Source organism: Siniperca chuatsi, linkage group LG7 (genome assembly GCF_020085105.1).
Source record: "Siniperca chuatsi isolate FFG_IHB_CAS linkage group LG7, ASM2008510v1, whole genome shotgun sequence".
NCBI lineage: Eukaryota > Metazoa > Chordata > Actinopteri > Centrarchiformes > Sinipercidae > Siniperca > Siniperca chuatsi.
Genome location: NC_058048.1, coordinates 25029690 through 25056246, shown reverse-complemented (window position 1 = coordinate 25056246; position 26557 = coordinate 25029690). Strand labels below are relative to the sequence as shown.

At 39.5% G+C, this 26557-nt stretch overlaps 1 protein-coding gene across 3 annotated transcripts in view; it reads right to left on the bottom strand.

Annotated features, from left to right (window-relative positions):
* Nucleotides 1-26557, bottom strand: part of gbe1b (glucan (1,4-alpha-), branching enzyme 1b) — an 84978-nt gene that overhangs the window by 27113 nt on the left and 31308 nt on the right. For all 3 annotated transcript variants that reach the window (XR_006378525.1, XR_006378526.1, XM_044201938.1), the window contains exons 8-12: nt 21824-21939; nt 20506-20633; nt 20102-20200; nt 11483-11593; nt 11222-11393 (exon numbers count right to left, since the gene is read on the bottom strand). Coding sequence is in view for 1 of the 3 variants with exons in the window: in XM_044201938.1 (XP_044057873.1) it covers nt 11222-11393; nt 11483-11593; nt 20102-20200; nt 20506-20633; nt 21824-21939 (626 nt within the window). In the remaining 2 variants the exon portion in view is untranslated. The remainder of the gene's footprint in view (nt 1-11221; nt 11394-11482; nt 11594-20101; nt 20201-20505; nt 20634-21823; nt 21940-26557) is intronic.

Genomic DNA, 26557 nt, shown 5'->3' with positions numbered 1-26557 from the left:
AGTTCATGCTGGGTGACTGTCCGAAGGAAGCATAGCCCTAAGCAGAAGCCCATGGTTCACCACCAACCTGTTCACGTTTCTAACAAGTTCTCCCCACTTAGCGACACACCCACTGAGAAACCAACTCTGATTATTGACAGCTCCATTTTGAGAAACGTGAAGTCAGCGACCATAGTCAAATGTATTCCTGGGGCCAGAGTTGGCAATGTTGAATCCTATTTAAAACTGCTGGCTAAGTATAAAGGTAAATACAGTAAGATTATTAAGTTATTCACGTTGGCGGTAACGCTTCCTGATTACGACAATCAGAGGTCACTAAAGTTAATGTTGAGTCGGTGTGTACATATGCAAAGACAATGTCGGACTATGTAGTTTTCTCTGGGCCCCTGCAAAATCTGACCAGTGAAATGAATAATATCAAAAGTTAACAGAAGAGGAGTTATACATAAAAACCTAAACAAAAACGCTGAAATAGCACAACAAAATTAACAAAATTAAACAAAAACAAAACTCATTCGAAAGCCTTCTTTTTAGTCTTGAACAAGGCTTTCGAATGAGTTTTAATTCAGCACACCCAACCTGGAAAACACGACAGCCACTTCTGTCTGTTATAGTGTACTGCTCCTGGTCCTTATCCTTATTTTGAACTGAATTCTCAGAGCTTTTATCAAGTTTAGTCCTTAAAACAAATAAAGTAATTATTGTAGGTTATTTCAATATTCACACCCTCGACCTTGTTCTGGTATATGCCATTGAAATTGAACATTTACTAGTCTTTCCACAGAATCCTTCTTTATCAGACTATTACTTAATTTTTGAACTGCTATTACTGGACTAGACGCCATTAGGCAAAAACTCCTACTCTAGACGTCTATCTGACTGCTGTAGCTAAATTTAAGGAAGCGATCCCATCTGCATTTAATTCAATGTTATGTCTCAATATAACAGAGGACTCCTATGCTAATTTCAGCCCCTCCCAAATTGACCATCTTGTTGATAGTGCTGCAGGATGACTGCGAACAACACCGGATTCTATCACTCCTCTAAAAAAGAAGATAATAAGACAAAGAAGGTTAGCTCCATGGTATCACCCCCAAACCCGCAAATTAAAGCAAACATCACAAAAACTTGAAAGGAAATGGCATTCCAACAACCTTGAAGAATCTTGTTTAGTCTGGTAAAATAGTCTCAAAATATACAGGAAGGCCCTCCATAATGCCAGAGCAGCTTACTACTCATCATTAATAGAGGAAAATAAAAACAACCACAGGTTTCTTTTCAGCACTGTAGCCAGGCTGACAGAGAGTCATAGCTCTATTGAGCCATGTATTCCTATAGCTCTCAGTAGTAACCACTTCATGAGCTTCTTTAATGATACAATTTTAACTATTAGATGAAAAAATTCATCACTTCCTGCCCTCGACCGGTACCGTTTTATCTTCAAACACAGGAACCTTAGAAACAGCTGTAAAACCTGATATATTTTTAGACTGCTTTGCTCCTATCGACCTTCTTCAACTAACTTCGACGATTAATTCATCTAAGCAACCTGTCTCTTAGACCCCATTCCTACACTGCTTAAAGAAGTTCTACCTTTAGCACTTCTTTACTGGATATGATCAATCTGTCTTTATTAACAGGCTATGTACCACAGTCCTTTAAAGTAGCTGTAATTAAACCTCTTCTTAAAAAGCCCACTCTTGATCCAGGGGTTTCAGCCAACTATAGCTATATCTAACCTTCCCTTTCTCTCTAAGATCCTTGAGAAAGCAGTCGCCAATCAGTTGTGTGACTTTCTAAATAACAATAGTTTATTTGAGGATTTTCAGTCAGGATTTAGAGTGCATCATAGCACAGAGACACCACTGGTGAAAATTACAAATGCAAAACCTTTTAATTGCATTAGACAACAGACTTGTGTCTGTACTTGTCTTGTTAGATCTTAGTGCTGCATTCGACACCATTGACCATCACATCCTATTACAGAGACTGGAACATTCAATTGGCATTAAAGGAACCGCACTAAGCTGGTTTAAATCCTCTCTATCAGACCGATCTCAGTTTGTACATGGTGAGTTCTCTGTGCACGCCAAAGTTAGTCACAGAGTTCCACAAGGTTCTGTGCTTGGACCGATTCTATTCACCTTATATATGCTTCCTCTAGACAATATTATTAGGAAACACACCATAAACTTTCATTGTTATACAGATCAAGCCAGTTGAAACTAGCTAAACTCATGACCTGCAATTTTCTGATGTTAAACTCAGACAAATCTCTCTCTCTGGTTTATATATATATATATATATATATATATATATATATATATATAGCTCTGCTTCAGACATGCTTTATTCTCCATTCTTGCTCAGCCAATCGGAATGAGCTTATCCAACCCTGTAGCTTGTGTAAGTGCTGCTTCACATCTACTTTTCTTTACTCCTGTCCAGGTTTGCTAATCAGTGTCACCTCAGTGCCAAGCATGCTGTCATTGGGATCAACAACCAGCCGTACGTGGACCACATGGCTTTGTCATCAGATGACAAGAAGACAGCAGTGCTATAATTGCATTATACATTCACTATGGATAAAGCGCAAGTGTAATCACAGTTAGGCATACTGTACTGTAGTGTGGCAGTAGTTATGGAAGGCTGCCCTCTGTTCCTTCACAGATACTTGCTGCTGTGTCCTCCCTTAGCAGATGAAGACAACTCCATGCCTCTTGGCAGGACTGAAGACAATGCCTTCTTGTCCTTCCCATCCTGGGATGTTGGTAAGTCAGGAGCGTAAGGTTAGTGAGACTTTCCTGGTGTTTTGAAGTCTGTGTCACATACCATCAGCAGTAAGCTTCACCTTTGTGGCCCTCCACGCTTTTTCTAGAGGGCACCTCCAAGCCAGTTTTCATCACCCTGCTGCCTGATGAAATCTGGGAGTGGGTTAAAGTGTCATGGCTAGAGTCTCTCAAAGGTTAAGGCTCCCATATTTGACTGAGTTGCTTTTTGTATCCGTCTTATTAAAAAGCAAAAGAGCAATTTCACCAAGGATGTTCCAGCCGCTGTGGGCTGTGTCATGGCCCTGGCCACAGGTTGGCAGTTGATATGTCTGGTAAGCATGACTGCCCTTAGGAAAAAAAGACAATGAAGTTCTCATGAGTGCTCTGCTGCTACAAGGGGGACAATCTCCTCAACTACCCGGTGTCTTCAGAGTCTCAAGGAAGAAATAGCCCATTTCAAGAGTGTTCCTTAATTGTCTAAATCATCCTCCCTCTCTGCTCAACAACCACACCACTGTACTGTTCAACAAATTTTGAACAAAACACATGATGAATTGTTTGGTTACTAATGTGTATTGAACTGAAAGCCACAATGAAACTCTGGGGTATGTGGAAATGACTCAGGTACAGGCAGCACCATGACAGACGACCCCAGGTATTGGGGGACATTGTTGCAGGCCAGTGGAGCAACAATTGGCCAGCCTGGGCCTCTCAAAGGATGAATCCTGACAGGTACAAATGGGTGTGTAAATAACTGATAAAAGCTGTTGTGCAGAGCGTACAGTACAATATACAGATGCACAGTTCACCATTTAAAGCTATAAGGCTAAATCAGTTTGTTTTTCATGCAATTAAGTAACTAGGTTATTGTCAGCTTTCTGAAGTAACATGATTTCTGAAACAAATAAATCCAGTCTCCTTAACTGGAGTAAGAGATTAAGAGAAACACGGTTAACAGAGCTGTATTTCTTCTAACTGACCTGATGGGCAATAGTTATTTTTTTCCCACATCTGTGCTTAGCACCGGATACCAGGAGTTTGGAGACTTACTATGTGACAGTTGTTACAATATTGATAGACAGTACGTGGTCCGTGGTTTGAGGGCTCCACTTGTAATCATAAAACTACAGTTACAAAACAAAACTATATACTGTCTATTCTCAACCCACTTGAAAAGGCAAGTATGAAACTGAGGATTGTGGTGAATGAAAGATGTCAAGGACATGCTACAATCTGACAACTTGCCTTCAAGAAAAGAAACTTTTATTTTACAAAGGCAGTCACAGTATGCAGGATTCTCAGGTAGCATTCACAGGATATCAAGATATGTCAAGAGGGAGCAATGGCATAAAAGAACACTCTCAAACACTGTGCTAGAGGCTCCTCCCTTTAAGTAGCACCTAAGGAATAAGCCCCATGATTACCTTAGGGAACTTATTTTTAAAGGAGAAAAAAAATCCACATTCAGAGTTCCTACATTTCCCAGAATGACTTTCGACACACCCTAGGGATATGGGCCCTCTGTGTTGCACTGTGTTGCACTGTGTTGCATACAGTATGTGTAGGTGGTGGGAGTGAGAGCAACCCTAGCAGTATTATTCATTTTATGGGGAAGAAAAAGTGAGAAATGGATCAATGCAGGGGTGTGTCATGCACAGTTCAGACTGCAAAAAAGCAATCAAAGAGGTTGTTGTACTTCACATGCCACTGACAAAATCCATGATGACACAAGCTACAAATGCATTACACAGGTATTCAGCTATGTGTAATGTGTATGAGGGCTGAGTATATCCACAGCTGTGTCCCAATTACATACTACATTCTAGTTTCCATTCTAAGCTGGTTTTGAAGATGCAGTGTATTGATATTGTAATACTAAATCTGCTTGATTTGTCAGGCGTCCTGTTCATGGACTCTGTTGTCCCAAAATGCAATGCACACAGGAAATAGTGGCGCTACTCACAGCTGAAAATTTTAACAATAGCTCAGCAAAATTCAACAAACAAACAAAAACTGGAAAAAGTTTGTTTTCACTTAAAGTTTAATTAGCAGCAGTTTTCCAAAGCTGAAGTTTGATTGACATCTGTCAGCCCACTTCTTGTATGACCTCCTTGTACAAAACTGAAAAGTACATTGATTTCTTGTATACTGAAAAAAAAACAGTATACTATGAAAATGTGTATATTGTACATGCTGTATGCAATTAGTATGTATTTGGCTTTGGCTTCTGGGAGCTCAGTTTTTCCAACCAATGAGTGTACCAGGTGATTTCCCTGCTTACTACCCTTTGTTTGAAGATGTGCTCATCAGTGAAAATGTGTTCAATGGGACCAAAACTAGCATTCAGCCCTTAGAACCCTCCATGACACATGAGACATTGGTATTCCTGCACTACAATGGATTTGGATGTTAACTTGTTTGCTGTGGTTTAAACAAACTCAGATAAGTTGGCCCGTTTGGTCTCTTTAGGAAGGTGAGAACACTGTCATTTAGGTCATTGACCAAACCAATGCACTGAGACAAGCTGAAAAAATAGGTTTCTATTGCTCTGGGTCTGTAGCCTCAGTGAACATGGATATGTGACAGTTGCATGTATTCAAAGCTAAACAAAACAATTTTGCATAATTTGTCTGCTGATTATGGCAACAATTTCCCCCAATCATACCGCAGTACAAAATGGCTAATTTCTGTCAGCTGTCTCCACACTGTCACCACATTCATTATTTATGACAATTAAAGTCATGTTACAGTTCGAACTGCTACTCATGACCAACTGTTTCTCTTTGTGTGAGCTTTTTGTGACCACCAGGGAAGACTTCAAGCACAGCGTAACTTGCTGTTGGTCACTGAAATAAATTTACCTGTCAGTCCATGTGACATTATGTTTACAACTTTTGGTTTGTTTGTAATGAGTCAGAGTGAACCCTAAATGGACTAGAACCAAAAGGAAACAATGGATTTTTTTTCTCCTTTGGTTTAGACTGAGGGAACACAGTCAGGGCAAAATAATGAGCATATAAAGGAACTGTTACTCCAACCTGCACTCAAAATATTTTAACGTGATGTGACTTCATCTATTGGCCCACACTTGTCCTGTACAAATAAGAACACAACCACACAACAAAATGTACCCAGAAATGCTATTTTTGTTAACAATGTGAAAATGTTTAAATGTGGACTTTTCCATTAATGAGCAGGCAGCATTAAGCTATTTCTTATCATCCACTTGCTCTGTGAGAGTGTGTGTCGCATATGGGGTTAGAGAAAAAAACATGATCTGCTTAATCTCTGTCCAAGACAGCGAGCCCAGATACAGGCTGGTTCTTTGATAAAAGCGTTAAAAAGAGCTACACTTCATTAACAGTGTAAGTGTACCAGCCTCCTTTTGCCTGTATTTACTTTCAGTTTTCTAATGTTATTATTTTATAGAGTCTAGTGGAGATGATTGATTTTCTGTACAGGTTGATTCAGTGCCCTGTTGAAGCCTTTGACTCTTCATTTCAGCTTTAAAGAAACACATTAGACACACCTCCATTTAGGTAATCATTTCCCTCTCCTCTACGATAACACAGCAATGTTCCTCCCATATGCCTGCATTAATCACCATGTTAATAATCTTCCTCTGCCTCCTCACAGCTGAAGTAAACCAGATAGCACATTCTGTACAAGGATGAAATATGATAGATTCTCACCACAATACACACATAAATAAAAATCATAATTTGTGGCTCATAATATATCTGGGGCACTGTTACCAGAGATAAAGGAGTTACAATATATGCAAGGATTGTTTTTTAACAACCATTAAAAGGATCATTTCAGTTTTTTTACAACGTTTTACAACGTACAACAGTTTTACTATTTGCAGTATGTTTTCTCTTCCAAACAAGTTTGGCTAACCTGGGGGTTTGTTTAAAACCTGTTTGACCTGACTGCTCATGTTTCTTGGCCCACTGGAGTTGTTTTAAGTGATGTCGCCGCTTTGATCTCAGAAATGAACTTGCAATGTTATTATTACTGATAGGACTGATGGCCAAAACTACAAAAGTAAAAACCCCAAATTGTAATAGACCATAATTATCATTTAAGGGGAAAAACAAATAAGGTTTTTTTAGCCATGCTAGCTGCGTGGCTCTAGGAATGGCAATGTTGGGGTGGGTCAGTCTACCACTTTGGTCCAGACTGAAAGCTCTCAACAACTATTGGATGGATTGCCATGGAATTTGGTTCAGACATTCATGGTCACCAAAGGATGCATCTTAATTACTTTGGTAATCCCCTGATTTTTAATCTAGCATCATCTGGTTAAAATTTCAGTGCTGTGGTTATGACTAAATATCGGCAAACCTAATGGCATTCCCATCAGCCTCATCTTAACATTATGTGTATTGCTAACTAAGAAATGTTAGTATGCTAAAGGGTGGTAAAAATAACTAAAACATTTTTGGATAATGTTGATGCTTAAATTTATTGTGGTTCCAATAACGATATGATTAATGGGGGGTAACCATGTTTACACAAGGTTATGTCAGACAGCTTTTCAGCTGGCACATCCCATTACTCCTCTACACAGCCCTGCATCAGATAAGGGCCTGACAGTGACACAGTCCCCTCAGTAATTAGCAGCACAAGAAGGAGCCAAGGATCAATGTGTTTTCCATTGGAGGGATTCTGGCAAAGGAAGATCAATGAGGGAATCAGAGGGGATGGGAAGGCGAGAGTCACAGAAGGTTTCAGATGCAGTGCAAAAAAAGAAAAAAAAAGATGCAGACGTGATGCAATGATTATTTGCACTTGCTAGATTGATTTCTTGTTACTGTGTTAATGTACACTCCCACTCCCAGTTTGCACATTAAATAGGCATTACTGGTCAGCAGTGGTGGGATTGCCCCGTTCCAAAATCCAAATCCAAAACCACGAGCCTGAAAGCACAGTTAGCTCGCAGTGAGATTATCTATTTGAAATGTATAAGGAGGAAGCCCTGGTTTTCAATTCACCGTCCAAGGCTGCAGTATAATGGTTGCCTGTTGCATTGTAGCACTCCATGAATACAGAATGCTGGGAGAAGTTTTTAGCTCACTAATTTAGACAGTAAATCTGCAAGGTTATCTTAAGTCTCTGTGAGCCCTGAAAGTCAGAAAGTGCGAGCGCTTCCATTCTGTCCCTGCTGATGTAATGATGAAACCACTGAGGCGTTTCATTACTGCCACGCCACTTGGGGCTTTAATGTCATTGACACTCCAACATCCTTTACAGTATCCATCTCTCAGCAGCTCAAAACCAGATGCTCACTCTGTCCTCTTGCTGTGTAGTGTTTGCTATTGGTCATAAGTAAATAAATGGGGTTTTCTAGGCTAGGCACTTCAAATTGATTTGCTTGCTCAAACAATTTGCTCTTGCTCAGCACTGACTAAATGACTCTGCCGTCATTGATCCATCGACACGGCATGTCATCTCAGATCTACTTGATTTTCTTTCTTTTTTTTGAGCATTTCCCTAATGCACGCCCGATGGCCTGAACTCTGGAAAGTTCTTGATGAACTTCAGTACAATGTGTCTTTGTAGATTTTTAAAGTTTTTTTCAATTCCCTGATTTTGTGTTCTTCAGAAAAATTTCATCTATTATTACTGTTATCAAAAGATGATAGCACCATTCTTTTCGTCAGCCAGACAGCAGTTCTCAAAAGAGAACAATATTCCTTTCTCTTCCTCCTTAATACTGGTCTCCTTCCCATATCTCTGATCCTCAAACCACTGAGCATTACTTGATAGAATGGGATAAATTAAAGTTTGAATTGTGAGTTTGCCTTATTGGTCTGAGTAATTCTGCAAAATCTGATTTAAGGAAATGGAACACAATTAGCAGTAACTGTTAAGTAATCATTTTGAAAAGGGAGATGAGATTTTATTTTGCTTTATTTGGGTACTTTTCCTGTTAATACTACAGAAGATCCATGAATCCATCACAACAGAAACTGTCCAGAAACTGACAAATTAACTGATGCATACAAGGTTTATGCAAAAGTAAAAATGGAAAAGTCGCAACTGTCTGTTTGAATACGGATCATGTTTCAATGACATAACTGTTCATTATAAAGAGCCTTCTATGTCCTCATAACCCTTTGAAGAAATTTGAATAACTGAGGGAGTTCAGGACAGTCACTGAGTGTCCATGAGTGTCTGCAGTAAAATATAAACAGCTTCCAGTCTGGACTGGGACAAACTGCATCAGCAAGAGGAATTATCTTTGGTCTGGCGGTTAAAAACTGCTCACAGACAAAAAAGGGTGTAGCCAGGGAACACACAAAAAAAAAAAAAAAAAAAAAAAAAAAAAAAAGACTGCTGGATCAAAAAGCAAACTAAAGGCAAGAATCACAATAGCAGAGCAAGAACTCTGTTGGATCAAAACTTTGCTCAGTAAACATTGACAGAAGCTATTAGTTCAGTGTGCGGAACTTAATGAAATCATTGTCAAATTGCCAGTTCAAGTATTGTTTTTCACTTGCTATATCAACTCTCGATGATTCTGGTGCTGCACTGATTGGTTGAGAGTAAAAAATCCATGGGAGACAAAGCACCTAGAGTACAGCAGAGTGTTCCTTTAAACTACACTTTAGCCAGAGAATCAGATATGATTACTATCAACTGTCCTTCAACTGCCCACATGGGGTCAGTTCTCTGACATCCTGTTCATTATGAGCCGCCCTGTTATGATTGTCCATCGAGAACAGCTGCTTTGATTGTGCTTCTTTTCCCCCCACACATCAATCCACTTAGCAGAAATTCACAGGGTGTTTCACTCTTTTTCCTCGAGTATCACTGGACATCGTAGTGAATACTGAGTGATAATGAATCCAAACAGGCAGCACAGGCATTGTAGAAATACTTTGAATGTTTGGACTCAGAGCTTGACCAGATCACCTAGTCACCAGGTGGAGCTAAAATGCTGTGGATGACAAGTGTAGGCTGTATCTACATTAAGTCAGACAGCGACACATACAAGGAAATATATTCCCTTCAACCAAGGTCAACTTCCAACATCATTAATTATCACTTTATTATCTTTACCAGCAGGCCCAGATAAAGCCATGCCGTAGCTCAGATGATGTGTTAAAAACTGAGGAGCATCTCAACAGTGAAATTGGATCTATTTGAAAAAAAGTAACCTATCTGATCTTAGACAGCTTTTGTCCTGTATTTCACCATCAGCTCTGGAAAGTGAGTATTAATGTCAACATCACTTCAAAAGGTTCCTTTGATGCTTATTATCAGCCTTGACTCATTGGTGGCGAGCTACTCCAGAGATACATCCATGAAAGAAATATAACACATCTAATAACTGAGCACTTTACCCCAAATGGAAAATAAGTAACAAGGGCTACTTTAAGCTATTTCAAGTCTTTATGAATTAGGGTATGTTTATGACTCTTACCCTTAAGTTAAAAACATAATGATATGTACCAAAATAAACGACACTATAGAACAAAAATAATAGTAACACCCCTAACAGTAGCGCAAATGAACACAGAAGCTCATCAATTAAAAATTTATAGTGAAGCCTGTTTCTGTCTGTTGCCTGTGGAGAATTTGGATGGACAGGACAATAAATGCACATTTAGATCTGTTCAGTGAACACTTAGGGATTGTTGTGTCTGCCTGAGGGGAGAGGTTCAAATTCAGGAAGAATACATTACATGAGAGGGATATGAAGTGATTGTCCTCACCTCTTTTAATAAAAAATGAACCAAACAGAAGGACGCTGCCTCACAATCATGACCTCGATTGCCTCTTCACTGTTCAATGTCACCTGGTACAATCATATATTAATATGACCTGATCATAAAATTTTATCACATACAGTTTGACATGTAAGTTGATGCAGTTTGATACGTTGTGCCATATGCGATATGATACATGATATGAGAGCTGAATCGACATGATTATACAGTATGTACATTGTGAGCTAAATTCTTTGTATATTGCTAATTTGATGCCAGCATTTGTAAATGGAATATTTGTAAATGAAATTCATCCAGGCAAAAATATATGTAAGTATATTAGGGCTACAACAGACAATTATTTTTATTACAGATTTTTCTGTCAATTATTCTTTTCAATGAATCGATTAGTTGTTCACACTATAAAATGTCAGAAAAAAATGCCCATGACAATTTCTTAGAGCCAAAGGTGACGTCAAAGGAATGTTTGGCATTTTTGCTTGCTAGGTGATTGAAATTAGTAATAGATTATCATAATTGTTGTAAATTAATTTTCTGTTTTCTGTTTCAGCACTAAATCATACTATAAGATGTCATCAAAAAACAGGATTGCAGAGGTTTGCAGGATTGCGGGTAATACTATACTTCTTATTATCATTTATTCTAGTATACACTATAATGTATAGGTAACTGTAGGGAGTAGATTATCTGTGTGTTACCATGATGACTCACCCATGAAGTTGAGGTAGCCTTCTCCACCCAGACCATGAGTGAGGAGGCGGATCATCTTATGCAGCTGCATGCCACGGTCAATGATGGGTGTCATGGGATTTATGGAGCTCATGTTGGTGTACATCTCCTTGTCCATCAACCAGAAGGCCAGAGTCTTATCCCCAACGAGAGCCTGGAAAGGTGGGTTATGTTTTATTACCAACAGAGATTTTGCAGACTTCATTGACACTATGAAGTAGGATCATTCAGAAAATAGCCTACCTGATCATGACTTTCTGCATAGGCTATGCATTTCTCTCCATAGCGCCTGTTGGTCAGTGTGTAGACAATATTGCCTATGTTCCAGTCCTCATCCTTTAACTCCTTCAGGATCTACACAGTGACAGAGAGGGGTTATTGAAAATGGGTATGATAGATGTGTAGCTCAGAGATCCATTCGGGCTCTGACTGATGTCTAAAGCTCAGTATTTCAGCTCTGGCAGTCTTTCTACCTCTCTTAAGTTTTCTCTGGGTTACACTTCTTTCTCAGATCAATCTCTGTTTTGACATCTCTATATCCGCACTGTGAGTTATGTCTACCTTTGAATGGCGGTAATGGAGTTTTTAATAACTTCACTACAGCCCATGGGTAGTAAGGCATCAGCTCTTCCCACCTGAGATGGGCAAGGTCAGAGCCTCTCATCCAAACGGAGGGATTCAACAATAAATCCAACCATGGAATCAATGCCCTGCCATTGGCCTGCCTACATGCACACTTCCTGCCAAACGAGTCATTTTCAGAGGTCAGAAGGATACAGGGGGGCCACCAAAACATGCATCTCGAGCACACCTGCCCACACTGTGCTGCTATACGGTCACCAAAACTGCTCTTAATCACTCAAAGTTACACAAGCAAACGAGAGCACAGGGCAGAGCAAAGATAACTACGTAGACAGTTGTGGGCACAGAGATGATTTAATAAACAAGAGAGATGCTAGAAAGCCACAGTATCAATATCATTCCTAAATGGGGAAAAAAAAGAGGGTTTATGCCCTCCAAGAACCCTTGGTGATGGACATGCAGCCTGCCTGATTGGTGGGGGAGTTGGCGAGCACATCTCAGTGACAGGCTGAAGTCTGCTTGGTGGAATTGGCTGTGACAGTTGATTGACATGTCAGGAAACCTTTATATTACTCTACAGAGCCATAATCCTCTGAGTAAAGAGAGTAAATTGTGCCAATCAATATGTCTGAGATGAACTGGCTGGTACACCTAAATAGAGGCTATCCCGCTCTATATATCACCATCTGTTCACATTCACTCTTCTTCACCTTAGCCTTGTGTGGCCATATTAGTCATTGCCAATGCCACCAGAAAACCTCAGCCAGGCACTTATCATCTGCATGTACTACAAATTCTCAGACCTTTTAACTCCCTCTGAGCTCAGTGAACTGCCTCAGATCCTCAAGCCGTCTAATGAAAAGTCCTCCCCAATATATCAAAAGGTAAAATGTAAATACAATCAGAAAAGGAATCAACATTTAAATAAAAGGAATTAAGAATGTCATTTGGCATGAGATTTTGTTTTAAAAATGAACCTTGAAGACATGTAACAGAACAGATGGCTTTACAGTGCAGGCTCTTTATTCAGTGGTACTCTATATTGGTAACGAGAAGTACAACAGAAAGGTCAATAAAAGTCCTTGGAGGAGGTAGTGGAATATGAGTTAAGGTTGGAAAATTCAATTGATAGAAACAAATTTGAAAAACATCAGGGAGATTATCAAGTACATACAGAAACAGACACATAACCACAGGTGTGCAAAACATTAACACTATAATTTCCTAATAATCATGGCAGATGAGTCATAGTTACCAGGTTACTATTCTAAAGACCTTCTTCTAAATTAAAAGTACCTTGTTGAGGTAGGATGGTTTAGTAGCATCCTGGACAATGTTACAATACAGTAGATAATATATGGATAAATTGAACAGTAATAAAAAGTTTAAAAATGTCACGATGACCGTGATGATTTCACTCCTGCAGCTAAACTTAGAATGCAACACCAGCTGAAAATAAATAAAGCCTCTAAATGCTGGCTTCTTTTCCCCCCCACCAGCTCCAATATAAAAGCTAAACAACCGAATCTGCAGGATATACCCCGGAGATCATCCCAGCCGCCTCCACATCCACGTACAATCAGACACTTTACACTTCCTTATGAATCATTACAATTCAATTCAACCGCAAAAGTGGTCTGGGAGCAATTAATTTGGGAGTGGGACTGTCGGAGCGCAGACAGGAGTGACTGGGTTGACGACTTCCCTACCACCAGCTCACCCACATCAGCCCCGACCAGCCGAGCTTCCTGGCACCACTGACACTCCACTTCATCAATGATAATGAGCAGTGCACAAATCTTACTTTACAAGCCTGCTGTCAGGAGCCAACCAGAGTGCCCAGATTAATTAGGCAGAGCCAGAAATAAAATTTAAAAAAAAAAATCTAGCAGTGCAGGATGAGGTCATCTCACTGCAGCTGACATGCTGTGACTGATTCAAGAGCCTCTCTACTACCATCACATGGCGCTGGGAAGGACTTGGGGGCAGAGGAGTGTTTAGTGTAAAGCTCTTGCTTTACATTTGGTGGCTGGCCCAAGCATCCTGCCTCTGCAGTCTTTGCAAACACAACTGGAACTGTGTTTGTGTTGCTATGGAGGCATCTGCCGCCCCCAGAGATGAGCAGAGAACGAAGGTGTGTAACACTCAATTGCATGGATCAAGCTAATGCCTCCCTATCTTTATATTTTCACAGTTTTAGAAATTAATGAACTTCCTGCCTACGCAAATGTCTCTGCCAGAGGCTTTACTCAGCTGAAAGGCACACCTTAGCTCACCTCACAGTTTTCCTGTAAAAAGCCTTGCTGAAGAGGTCTGCACCGTCTAAATCCTGCACCATACAAGGGAGGCCTCAGAGTGCAATTAGCCAATAAAATAAAGCAGGATGCTGCCGTTAAAGGAGGCGACAGGAGGACGACACTGGCCAAGGGGGTCAAAGTGAGTGGGCGCCCTTTAAATGCAGGCGATGAAGCTGCTGACAGGTTTACATAAACAAGCTTGAGTCCATCATTGCTTGCTGGAATTTTATTAAGTCATGTTAATTGAAAGTGTTTCCAGTATGATGGACAGAGCAAAGTATGTGGACCAGAAATGGATTTTTCCCCTGAAACTAATGAGGAGAGAGTTGTGCAGACTGATATTTTCATTCAATTAAAATGAATGGAGGAACAGAAACAAGAATCAGGACAATTGACGGGGAGGTCATTCAAGTTGAAGAGCTGAGAGAAGCAGAGGGATGCCGGAGAATTCTCTGCATCGCCTTCTCTTATCCTAACTGCGACCAACGAGCCCTCTACCTCCTCCGCCTCTAATTGTTTCAATTACATCTCAATCTATTGTAGCTGGAGGGAAGGGTGCTTGTTAAATTAGAAGGCTTTTGTAACATTATCCATTAGGAGTGACAGCATTTTATGGTCATAATCAGATCAAATCATCCAAACTTGTGCTGTGCGCCTTATCTGGTCCTCTCATTAGGATATCTTAATTTTTCACAGCCTGTTGGTCCTAACAGCCTTCTGCAGCCAGTAAATGAGTCATATCAATCAGTCATGCTGGGGACGAAACACAGCGTGAGGCCCTGCTTGAGGACCGAGAGAGATTCATTCGTGCACACATGTGAATCTATAAATAAGCTCACAGCTCTGTTGCTCTCTCTTTGTCTCTCTTCCGTTCTGTTTCTTCCTGTCTGTCTGTCTGTCTGAACGCCCGCCCTCCCCGCTCCATGTTCTCTGCAACGCACACCTCACTGGAGGCTCCACTTCAGTCCATTCAAATCCCTCCCTAATTGACACTCTGTGAGAAGAGGCAAGGCTAGCCCTGAGTGCACTTCACTGACTATACCAAGGCATGTTCATATGAACGCTTCCCTGCGCAGAAATACATGAATTTCGCTGGTCACTTGCTCTCCTCCAGCTTCAGCCTACGATTCACGTTGCGTCAAGTCTCCTCACAGAAGCAACACATTTAATTGAAAAAATGCAACCAAAAGAGGTATCTAAATGAATATTGCATTGCAAGCAATATTGTTTTTAAAGTAAAAGCAGCAACAACCTCTCCAGAGGATTCCAGAGGATAATCCTGTGAAACCTCTGGTTACTGCGGAGTAGGCTGCGTCTAAGCGGTAGGCTACAGCACTGCCTGCTGCACAGCTATTGCAAGCATCACCGAGGAAGGTCAAGCCTGGGACTATTCTCCCCCCACCCTGCCCCTCTCTGCTCCTCCCTCCATCCTCGCTACTGAGTAAAACCCACCGCTGTGAGAGACAGACTTGATTAACGATGCATAGACTTCCCCCATCGAGAAACACAAGAAACTGTAGTGCAAGAGGATGCATGCGGCGCCGAGGTCACACACTCTGCTTTGCTTTTTCACCAAAAATATGAGTAAATATAACTTTCAGTGTGGGCTAGTGGATAAAAAGGCACAGCATTTCATGAATCTTACAACAGATAACCTCTTTAGGCATTCTGCAAACAGTATTTCCCCTCAAAAATCAAACAAGAAAAGGCCTCTAAACATGCACAAACACACACACACGCTTACACAGACAGGACACGATACAATCCACATTCATCCCCCAGCCAACCCAAACAAACAGACACATCCCCAGAGGTCACCTGCCTGTCTACTTTCCTACAAATGTACTTTCTAAAGTAATATTTGCTGATTACATAATAACAGTCGCATACTGACAATGAATGGGTGGCATTTTTATTAATACAGGCTTTGAGGAAACACTAAGGGGACCAAGAAAATAAATGATCAGTTATGTACTGATCCCAAGGAAATCTGTCCAAGTTCTCCTGAAGAGGCAAACACTACTTCACAACAAGGCTGAAAAAAGCTTTCTGAGAGCAAGTCTGCACATGTATGGCAGGATGTTGCTGCCATCAGAATAGACAGCAAGAAAAAAATTACTTTTAGATAAAGAAATATATAATAACCTTTATTTATCTCTGGATGGATGGATGGCTGGCTATGCATGCACTTTCCCTGTGCTACTTGGCTTCAACATCATACGGTTATGGACTTTCATACCTGATGGCTGCACAGTTATAAACAATGTTTTCCCATTGTGGGCCATTAAGTACTTTCACAGAGGCAGTTTGGGCTGAAGTGCCGAGCTAAAGGGTGCTTCAACAGTTGTTGTGGAAGGACGGAGAATATTTGGCACCCAGAAATTCCTATCCAGTCTGAAGCAGCGCTGGGTGGTAACACATCACTCATCACTGGTGTTATATGTTTGCCAGTAATGATTAGTGAAAGAAAGTACTCTTTCAATTTTAGTAGTGATATTAAATATTCAAGTTGTTTTTGTAGTTACCCTTCTAAAAATTGAATTTACTGTTTTTTCTTATCACCCAACCCAAATACTGTATCAGACCGAGGTTGAATTATCTAAAAATTAAACTATAACAAATTCTCACAATTTGTTGGCCCAGGTACTGATGTATTTTATATTCTAAATCTAGTGTTAAAAACTCTTCATATAGACTTTTATGTCAAAAATATCCCATGTCCATCAGAGTTTTATGGGGGGGGGTAATAAAGTGTTGGTGTCAATTATGTATGAGATTTAAGACTCAAATAGAAATAGCAGGTTTTCCGTTAAAGGTTGTATGTGCTGTTAACTAAAGCTATTAAAATGGTTTCTGAGTATTTACGTTTAAGGTTATCATCGAGCCTCTTCTCACTGCCATTTTGAGCTACCAGTTATTTTGAGCAACTGTTATTAAAGAGATGAACATAAAATTATAATATAGTAAATATATTTAATGTCACAATATCTTTAAGAGTAAATAAACCCAGCTTCTTCTGCAACCATTGCTGCAAGTCATGCATAGGATATTTGTGAGGTAACATTTTGATGTGACTTAACATCATCAGCATACTAAACATATACAGTATATAAGTCCTGATAAACATCCACAGATATACAACAATTCCTTTTGTAAACCCACCTGCAAGTGCAGCGGCTGTTCAATGTCTTTTACTTCAGTGGGTGTTTTTCTGTTTGAGTGTGTACACATGAGCTACATTTTGTTCGGAAGATAGCAGAACAAAGAGCTGCACCTTATACTGTGTGGCACTGATGGTAACCTTCAGCAAACATGGAAAAACTTCATTTACACTCAAGACTTCAGTCTTCCAAACTAACTTTTCCTCAGTACAGTATAACCAAAACTAAAAGACAATGTGGTTAAGATGTTTAACAATTTTTCCTCAACTACTAAACTAAAAGTAGTTTTAGCAGTAGTTTTCAACAAAGTGTTGAAATGCTGAAATGATGGCAGGGTAATTTAAAATGTAATAAAAATAAAGCAAGAGCAAAGAAAGAAAAGTTTCCATTTTTATATTTTCAATTAAAGTTTATCCTTTTCTACTTAGGGGTTTCAAAGTCACATTTCATCTTTAAGTAGAGCAACGATGTCTTTTTGGAGAGCAACATGACAAAACTCCATTCAGAGCTTTCACGATTTTTAATTTCAGTTTTGGCATTGAGGAAAATACTGAAGTGAAGAAAGACTGATGATTCACAGACACATTTTCTTCAATTTGTTAAGCAAGATAATCTCCACAAATGAACACATCTTTACCACATTTAAACCTCACACAGATTACACTGTGAAATTTTTCAAATTCACTGAAGCTTGAAAAGGTATCAGAGATCTGGTGAGGGAACTCACCGCTCAATGAATGTCTGGATTTTAGGACTATAAAGTGTCATGCTCTGTTGCCATTTCAAGTCATTCATGAAAATTCCATTATTTCAATTTCAAAATTATATTTTCTATATTTCTTCATAGCTTACTGTCCCTACTGTTAGAATGAAAATAACTGACCCTTTTCTTCAATAATTCATTACGGCTGAAATTACCCTCAGTACTTGAGAATGAGTGGAGGGTGATAACCCTGCTGTGACAAGGATTTGTTGTTGGAAAAGTAGTGTTTCTGATCTTCAACTATTCAGATTGTCTGAATGGTTGGGAAAAATCAACGGAGCTCTGAGATCAAACAGAGAAATATCTTTTGCTTTGACATCTTATAAAGCTACCCCAAGGACAGACATTTCAGGCTGAATAATGAATCAAAGTTAAACGTAAACGTGACTGCAAGCCTATTCAAATGCTGCACTTAAGAAAAAAACATCACAAAAGAAATTTCTGTTTGGATCAGCGACTAAATGACCTTCAAGTTAACATTACATTAACATAACATTTTATTTCCAATAATAATTATGTCTCTTCCATCATTTATTCATAACTCTGCGTTTGAAGGGATAAATAATGACCTTCCCATTTGCACAGCAGGTAGGATTAAGGAAGAAAAAAGAAAAATAAATTAGCACTGCTTTAGAAAAAGCACAAAGACCTTCTTCAGTTTGATTTAAAAAAAAGAAAAACTAAAAAAAAAAAATGTGTAGCTCCGGGTGAAAAAAAACAACTCAAGTGCTGAGTCTCTTCACACAGGAAGAGACTTTAGACCACTTTCACCGTAACAGCATACGAAATCCAGGAAAATTACGTGACCTGTTTACATTTGTAAGTGCGTCTCGCTGTGAATGTGACATTATTATTGTAGAAATATTTCCATTGTTACTTGTTCCATAGAAATAGAATACTGATAACTTAAAATATACATTTTATCATCACTTTAAGCCTTCTTAGTCTTTATAGTCAGTAGCCTGTTTGGTATTTGGTATAACTTTGCCTAGCCTTGCTTAATAAAAAGTTATGTTATTCTACTCTAGTTTATTGTATTTTAAATTTTTTGTTTTTATGTAATTTTATGTAAACCACTGAGCAGCATTTTAATTATGAAAGGTGTAATAAAATTAATGTTTCCTATTATAGAACAGCAGAGGCTCATAGGAGCAGTGTGAAAAAAGCTCTGTTTTATAGTATAGTGTTGGTATTACTGAAACAATGAAGTCATCTGCAAAAACACGGATTTGATTACAGCAAGCAATCAATGTGGAATACTATCATTGAGTAAATTAATTCATCGTGGCTTGGTTCAGTTTGTTGCCTATACACTAAGTGACCAGAAAAGTATATAATGCAGTACAAACACAATATATAATGCAACCTAATATCACTAACTACAGAATTTGCTATAGACAGTAAATAAATACCTCTATGAGACAGAGTCAACAAAAACTGAACATTATAAGCTTCACAAAGATAGTCTTTAACCCAGGACTTTTCTACTGAATTGCAATTAAGTAGCCTACATTGTGCAGGCCGCTGTAGTTTTTCTTGTCACACACTTGTATTGTACAAGTGGAAACAAGAACTTTTCGAAGGATTTACGCCTTTACATTGTACTTCTAAATTTCAGAAGTCAGTTGATAATGTTTGTACTATTTCCCCTGGTGCATGTTGCATCTAGTTTCCAGTTGTATCAAGGCTCCTTGTCAATTCAAGTTACACCGGAGCAAAACAGTGTGCAGGTTCCTCTAGGAAAATACAGGGCAAGATGCTTGTGTCACTGTATTACTACACAAGTTTTACACTTGAAAGCTTCTGAAAAGGCTCAAAACCTTAGCAACAGGCACACATAGCACAACAGTGTTTACTGCCTCCTAACATGCACTGTCACTCACTTTGTCTTTTATCCCTGTTTTGAAAGCTTTCAGTTTTCTCTCTGTATTTCTGGCTCATACAGAGGTTTCTGTGTGAGCATAGGCCTACAGTGTCCGTAAAAGTTGCTGGGGAGAAAAAAAAACAGACAGAAAGGGCACAAAAAAGAGGTAGATTAAAAAGAAGTAAATCATCTTACCTGAATCCACTTGTCAGGAATGGCCATAGCCAGACGGTAATCAAAACCAAGTCCTCCTTCCTCCACTCCTCTGCAAAGAGCAGGCATCCCTGACACATCCTGCAAAGAAGTCACACTATTTCATATCACATTTTCTCTTTGTGTGCACAGATTTCTTTCCCAGGAGTCAGCCAAGATCACATCAATACCACTACACAACTCGCATATTAAGGGCTGAAAATCCTATACCACAGGCCAAAAAAGAGTGACATCCCATTTCCTTTTGCATTACTTCTTAATTACACCAATGAATACGTAAGTAAGCTATGCCTGACTAATAAGTGCTTTTAATTAATAGTAGCTGTGGGCAGTGTCATTGCAAAGTAAGTGGATGCTGAAGGTGTGTGTGGTAGAGTGTGTTTTACCTCTGCAACAGTGATGCAGTCAGGATAAAGGGTATGAAGAATGTGATTGGCAAGCATCAGGTAAACCAAAGAGTCTTCGTCCACCTGTAGGCCAAAGTACTCACTGTAGTCCCCTGAGAAGCCTGAGCCTGAGGAGTAAACACCACACATGCTTTTCACAGTGAGCACACTGTATTCCATCCAAACATCTAAAATCCTTCATTCCTCAGTTTCTTTAAGTCCTGCTACTGGTTTACTTCATATCTTTGACATATTTCTAAACTGTCTTTAATATTAAGACATAAATGTAATTTTTTATGGCTCATTTCAGGGTCATTCAGGTTAGAAACTAGTACGGAGACATCTGTCATTGATTAATTATCTGCTCACAAGTACACCAGCTACACAGTAAGATGCCACTTTAGAGATTGTAAAGTAGCACTTACCTGTACTTGTAGGATATTCAAAGAGATTCACAGTAATATAATACACATATTACAGACTGTGTGACAGCTACTGCAAATGACTGGATTATTTCCTGTGGTCTCTGTGTAAAGTTTGAATCTTTTTTCATTTTAATGTCTACTGTTTACTTAGTGCTTAGCATTTTATTGTAAATATGCATTCTTGATCTCTATCTTTGATACTGAACGTTTTAAAATTGTATTTTGTTTGTTTGCATGCAGGAGGCCTGACAAACGTGCTGAGTTCATAAAACATTTGCAAAGCCGGCATTACCACCAACAACGGTTGAACCATTGAATAGAATGAAATCATTGTTTGATTTAATTCGCTCTCCTCACTGAATAATTGCTAAAATCCATCCAATCAGGCAACTAAAATTACACACTTCACTTGACCTTATTTGAAATACTGTAGAGGAACAGGTTTTGTCAACCAATCAGGCTCAAGTATAGGTACTGTTCTTCCGGTGAGTACCTCATTTTTAAAAATTATTTAAAAATAATCCATTTAATTTTAATAATTCATCCAAGTTTTTCACTCAACTACATTTATTTATAAATAATCATCTGGAAAATGTTTTTTATCCTGAGCCTTTTGGCAACATTTTCATGTATAGACACAGGTTATTAGGCAACAGTTACACTATTGTGGCCTTATGTTTTTTAATTGAAACATGCTTTTGATAAGAAATTTCACCACATGATGGCTGGGATCAGTCAGACCCCTCAACAAAACTCCTATTGGCCTTATTCTTTAAGCTTCTTTAAGCGTCAGTGGTGTACACTGCACTGTGGGTTTCAAAGGAGAGGAGGATGACATGCTTTACACACACTACCCAGTCCTGAAATATGAGATGCACACAAACCAGCCTTACCGATCCCATGGTGATGGTACAGCATAGAAGTAACACCATCAAATCTGAAGCCGTCAAAGCAGTACTCTTCCATCCACCAGCGCAGGTTTGACAGTAGGAACCGTAGCACTTCCCAGCTAGCAAAACACACAATCAGGCACATGCGCACACACACACACACACACACACACACACACACACACACACACACACACACACACACTCAAGGTCAGATAAACAAGAAGCTGTGAATTATTCACACATCTCATCATGCACTTTAGGCACCAGAGATTAATTTTCTCCGCTACAGGACATTCACATATTGATAACCAAAGCTCCATTATGCTGGAGATGGAGTGTCAGTGACAGGAGATGGTGTTTTCATTAACTACACCATAGAGGGGACGCTGTCTTTCACGTATCCAGTTGTCAGGATGAGAAATCAGTGGATTACAGTACACAGCAAAGTTTTTCCAATTTCCATCAGACCACTTGCATGACCACTGGGCAAGCGTTTAATATAGCCAGGCCCATCCCCGTGTATTTGAACTGATAGGATTTCATGCTACACTTGGGTAAACAAACACTATGCAGGGGAATTGAGTTCCCTCTCCTCAGGATGAGATAAATCATACGCTTCTACTCGCTTTGACTACCATCTTCAACACATGACGAGCTCCTCTGTCCTACAAGCAAGAGGGCAAATACTCTAGGTAAAAAAAATGGGTGAAACCAACAAACTATCTGAATATGAAAGTGTAACTTGTAGCTGAGTTTTGTTGCCCGTGGTGTACTACAAAGCATGCAAATGCTCTCTGTGCCTGTTGGCTGGACTGTGTTGGTGGAGGCGGGAGGAGGTGGATTCCATAAATGGCTCCAGTCCCCCTTCCTGACTGAGCGATGGGAGAGTCATCTGGATCTGAACAGCCACTCAAGGCAAAGTACACTACGCACCTCACCTCTTCCCATTCAGTGGTATGTTGCCATGGAAACGTCAGTTAAAACTCAGGATTTGGTTGTCTCTATGTGGTGTGCACAATGAACACCAAATGGTACATTGTACACATGGGTGCCATGCTCAGCAGCAAAGCGCAGAGGATGTGAGTTGAATGACACTGATTAAAAGTGAACTGCTGCCTCTGCTTAGGCTGAAATTCACAACTCGGATGCTTTCTGTAAACTCAGCTCCAACAATGGTTGTAATGATATGTGTGTATCAGTGGGTATCAGTATATTACCATATCTGTGAACCTAATATATAATTCTATTTTTGTGACAAATTGATATCTATGTCTATGAAGTACACTGATGACTTTTTCACCAAAAGTTTCATGAAATATAATTTGTCCTCCAGAACGTCACACCAGTCTTTACGGAAACAGGCTGTTCTAGCTATTCATGATGCACCACACTCACTGGCTGGCAGTACAGCAGGCCTTGCCCCCTCCCTTACATACCCAAGTGAGCCAAAGTCCTGTGTCTATCTACTGCAGCAATTGGTATTATAAACTGAACCCTTCATGATTTCAACAAAAGTTAATAATTAATTTGTCAACAATTTAAGCATTACATTTTTTTTTTTTTCCATATTTGACATTATAACTGTTTTTGTTATCCTTGATATCCACCAATGTTTGTTTGGTCACTAGGTGGCAGAGTTACTTCATTTGTATGATATTCCAAACCATTTGCAATTAAGTTAAAGAACAAAAAAAGAAATCTAACCTTCTTCTAACATCACCTATGCCATCTTCTAATGTCCATTTTTCATCCATCCATCCATCCTTGGGCAGATTCTATTCATAGCGCTTGGGATACAATAACTAACATAAGTAAGGGATAATGTACAACGTTTTAAAATGAATATTTGGTGTCAAATTATTGATTTCTTTAGTAAGTATCCGTGCAATAAGCGGGCTAATGTACAGCGATAACATCAATAATTTGACACCAAATATTGATTTAATTAATTAAAAAATTATGTTAAAATGTTTTTTTGCCACAGGATTTCTTTCTGCGGATTGATATGATTGGACTCGAGAGTCTATGATCAGAACAGCGTCCATAACAACAGTCTGTTATTCATAGCAGTGGTCTGCTCTTCTGAAATAACAGACTGTAGAATGCCACAATTGACCAATCAGAATCGAGTATTCAACAAAGCCATGTAATAGCAACATTTAACATCCCTGTCCAGACAACTGAAGTGAACCACACAACATGCTGTTGAGCAAAGTTAGATTATAAGGCTGAATTTTTGGTAATTTGCATTATTAAAAATGTAAATGTTTTCTTACTTCTGGAATATAACTGGGAAGTTCTGATTTCCCTTCAGCACTCTATATCTAAAATAGCAGTTTATAAAACCTGATTCAGACCCTGAATTAGAAAAGTTAGATACTGAATTTGTTTTTTTTCCAGTTGCGACACCACACTAAGGGGCAGCTCAACATGTTTTTGCTTGAATGATGCAATTTCATCATGTCAAAAAGTTGTCCCAGATTCATGCTTCAACAACACAATAACATCTCAAACTACAAAAATCCATCCAAACACTAGACAATTCATGTTCTCAATAATACCTCCTCTTCCATTGATTCTGCTCCTGAATGTTACAACACTAAATACTGAGGATAACATCCTCTATGGCAAAAGACAACATCACATATTTTTTTGGCCAAGTAAGCCATGACACAAAATACATTTAAATGTGTTGCCTTCTGTGCTCCATTCCTCAGGGAGGACCAACCTCAGCACTGTTTGACAGGTGTGAAGCTGCACGTTACATCGGCACTTCCTCCTTCCCTTGAGGAAGAGCACAAGGGAGCCTGGTATGATCCGATATAGCAGCCTGGCTGGGTGGTCACGCAGACCCTGTGATAAATAGATTAGGTCCTCCACTCCAATGCACAGAGCCAACAAAGGCTCAGACACAATGTATCCACACGGGACGAAGATAATAGCCAGTGAGAGCCAGAGGCCCAAGATGAAACCATACTGCCACATTAGGACCCACAATGCCATTCATCATCAAGTCCAATTACAGTGAGAAGGTAGATCTCTATACCCGATACAATACACCGCTTATCTATGCAGTTCAATTAAGTTATCACTCGGCCTGTGGTCTCACGCTAAAGCTCGGCAATGACAGTGAAACCTGGTTAGAAAGCACTAATAGAGTTAAGCTCTAATATTGCTGCTTGTAGAGTAAGATAAGGTTATTTATCATATGTGCTGTTGTTTTACCTGCATGCACACACTGCTACAAAAATCACTACAAGTCAATTCAAATAAAAGACTTTTTCCACATCAGCTTTATGCTTAGTAGCTCCTTATCAGAGCTTATCACCTCCTCCAGCTGAACATGACTGCGACCCACATTATGGCATTTATGTTCTGTTGGAAGCAGAGCAGATATTGAAACATGCTGTGCTTCTAGAAGTCAATTTTGCATAAGGGGTCAAGGCAACTTGTCATGATGGCAGAGAGAAAGATTTAAGTCCCTGTTTTCACAACATCACAGGTAAGCTGCAGATAAGACCAAATAAATTTAAGAAGCTGACAGGTCATTCCACAAGAAGTGTGATGCTCAAACAACGATGCTAGACAGCCTGATGGATGGTGTGCATTTGTTGGACCAAAAAGGACAAATAAGGTGCCTCATTTAACGTATTTCAAACTTTTCTCCAATCCCTGCAGCCATTAATGGATCAGGACAGAAACATTGACAGGAGTGACACCTGCAATAAATTGACATTTCTTTGTTGCAGCTTGATTTATTTATTTATTCAATCATGGAATGTATCATTCAGCTTGTGGATACATTAAATACACATAGGCACAGTAGATTCTTGAAGGAAATTACTTGTGTAATTATGTTGTATAATGTCTTTTCTATTACTTTTGTAATTAAAGGTAGAAATTTTAAATCATGTTTTAGTTGTCACATATGCTTTCATCAAATAAGCTGCAGTCCAGTAAAACAGGGTTCAATTAGCCAATCAGCACTGTGTGCGTCTTAAGATGCAAATGTGTGCTCTGTGCTGGACATGTGTAAGAAATACGTCTTTATACTTTTTAACCACATTGTTAAGCAGCCCTCCAAGCAGTCTGGTGATGCTGGCTGCCTCGCAGGGTAAACTCTCATCTAGCTGCGTGACAGACTGTCCCTGTATTGCTGTGCTTTATGTCAGATATCTGCCATTTGTCTGGCATTCTTTAGGCTGCCTGGCAGCTAGCTGCTTTTGCTTGTCATCCTGGGAGGGATATTCTGCTGCCTGTGAGACTGCTTGTATGTTTAGTAACCTGTAATTAGTATCACCTTGTACTTACTGCCTTTCAGAATTCAATTGCAATCTGGCAGGCCCATTCTGCCCCATCAGAGTGTTTTCTCCAGTGGACCATATTTTAGTAGTGACAGGATATCTCTGAAGGTGTATGTTCTCATGAATAATCACTGAAGTTATTTAAATGGTATGACCATTCTGACAAAGAAATCAAGGAAATTATAGGCATGTCTCCCTAATCATAGCTATTCAGTTAGCTAGCTAGCTGGCTAACATCACCATCATGTGTTGCAATGTGCTGACCACTTGGGACTGGTTAATTACAAAAAGTGGTGAGCCAGAACTTGGCAGCCAGCCTTGAGGAAGGGTGAAGCCTTACAGGATTTACTGAGGGAATAACAGTCCCTGGGGTTGGGACAGTAGAAGAGGGGGGGGGGCCACAGTAGGCACCATTTCATTAGTATTGGTC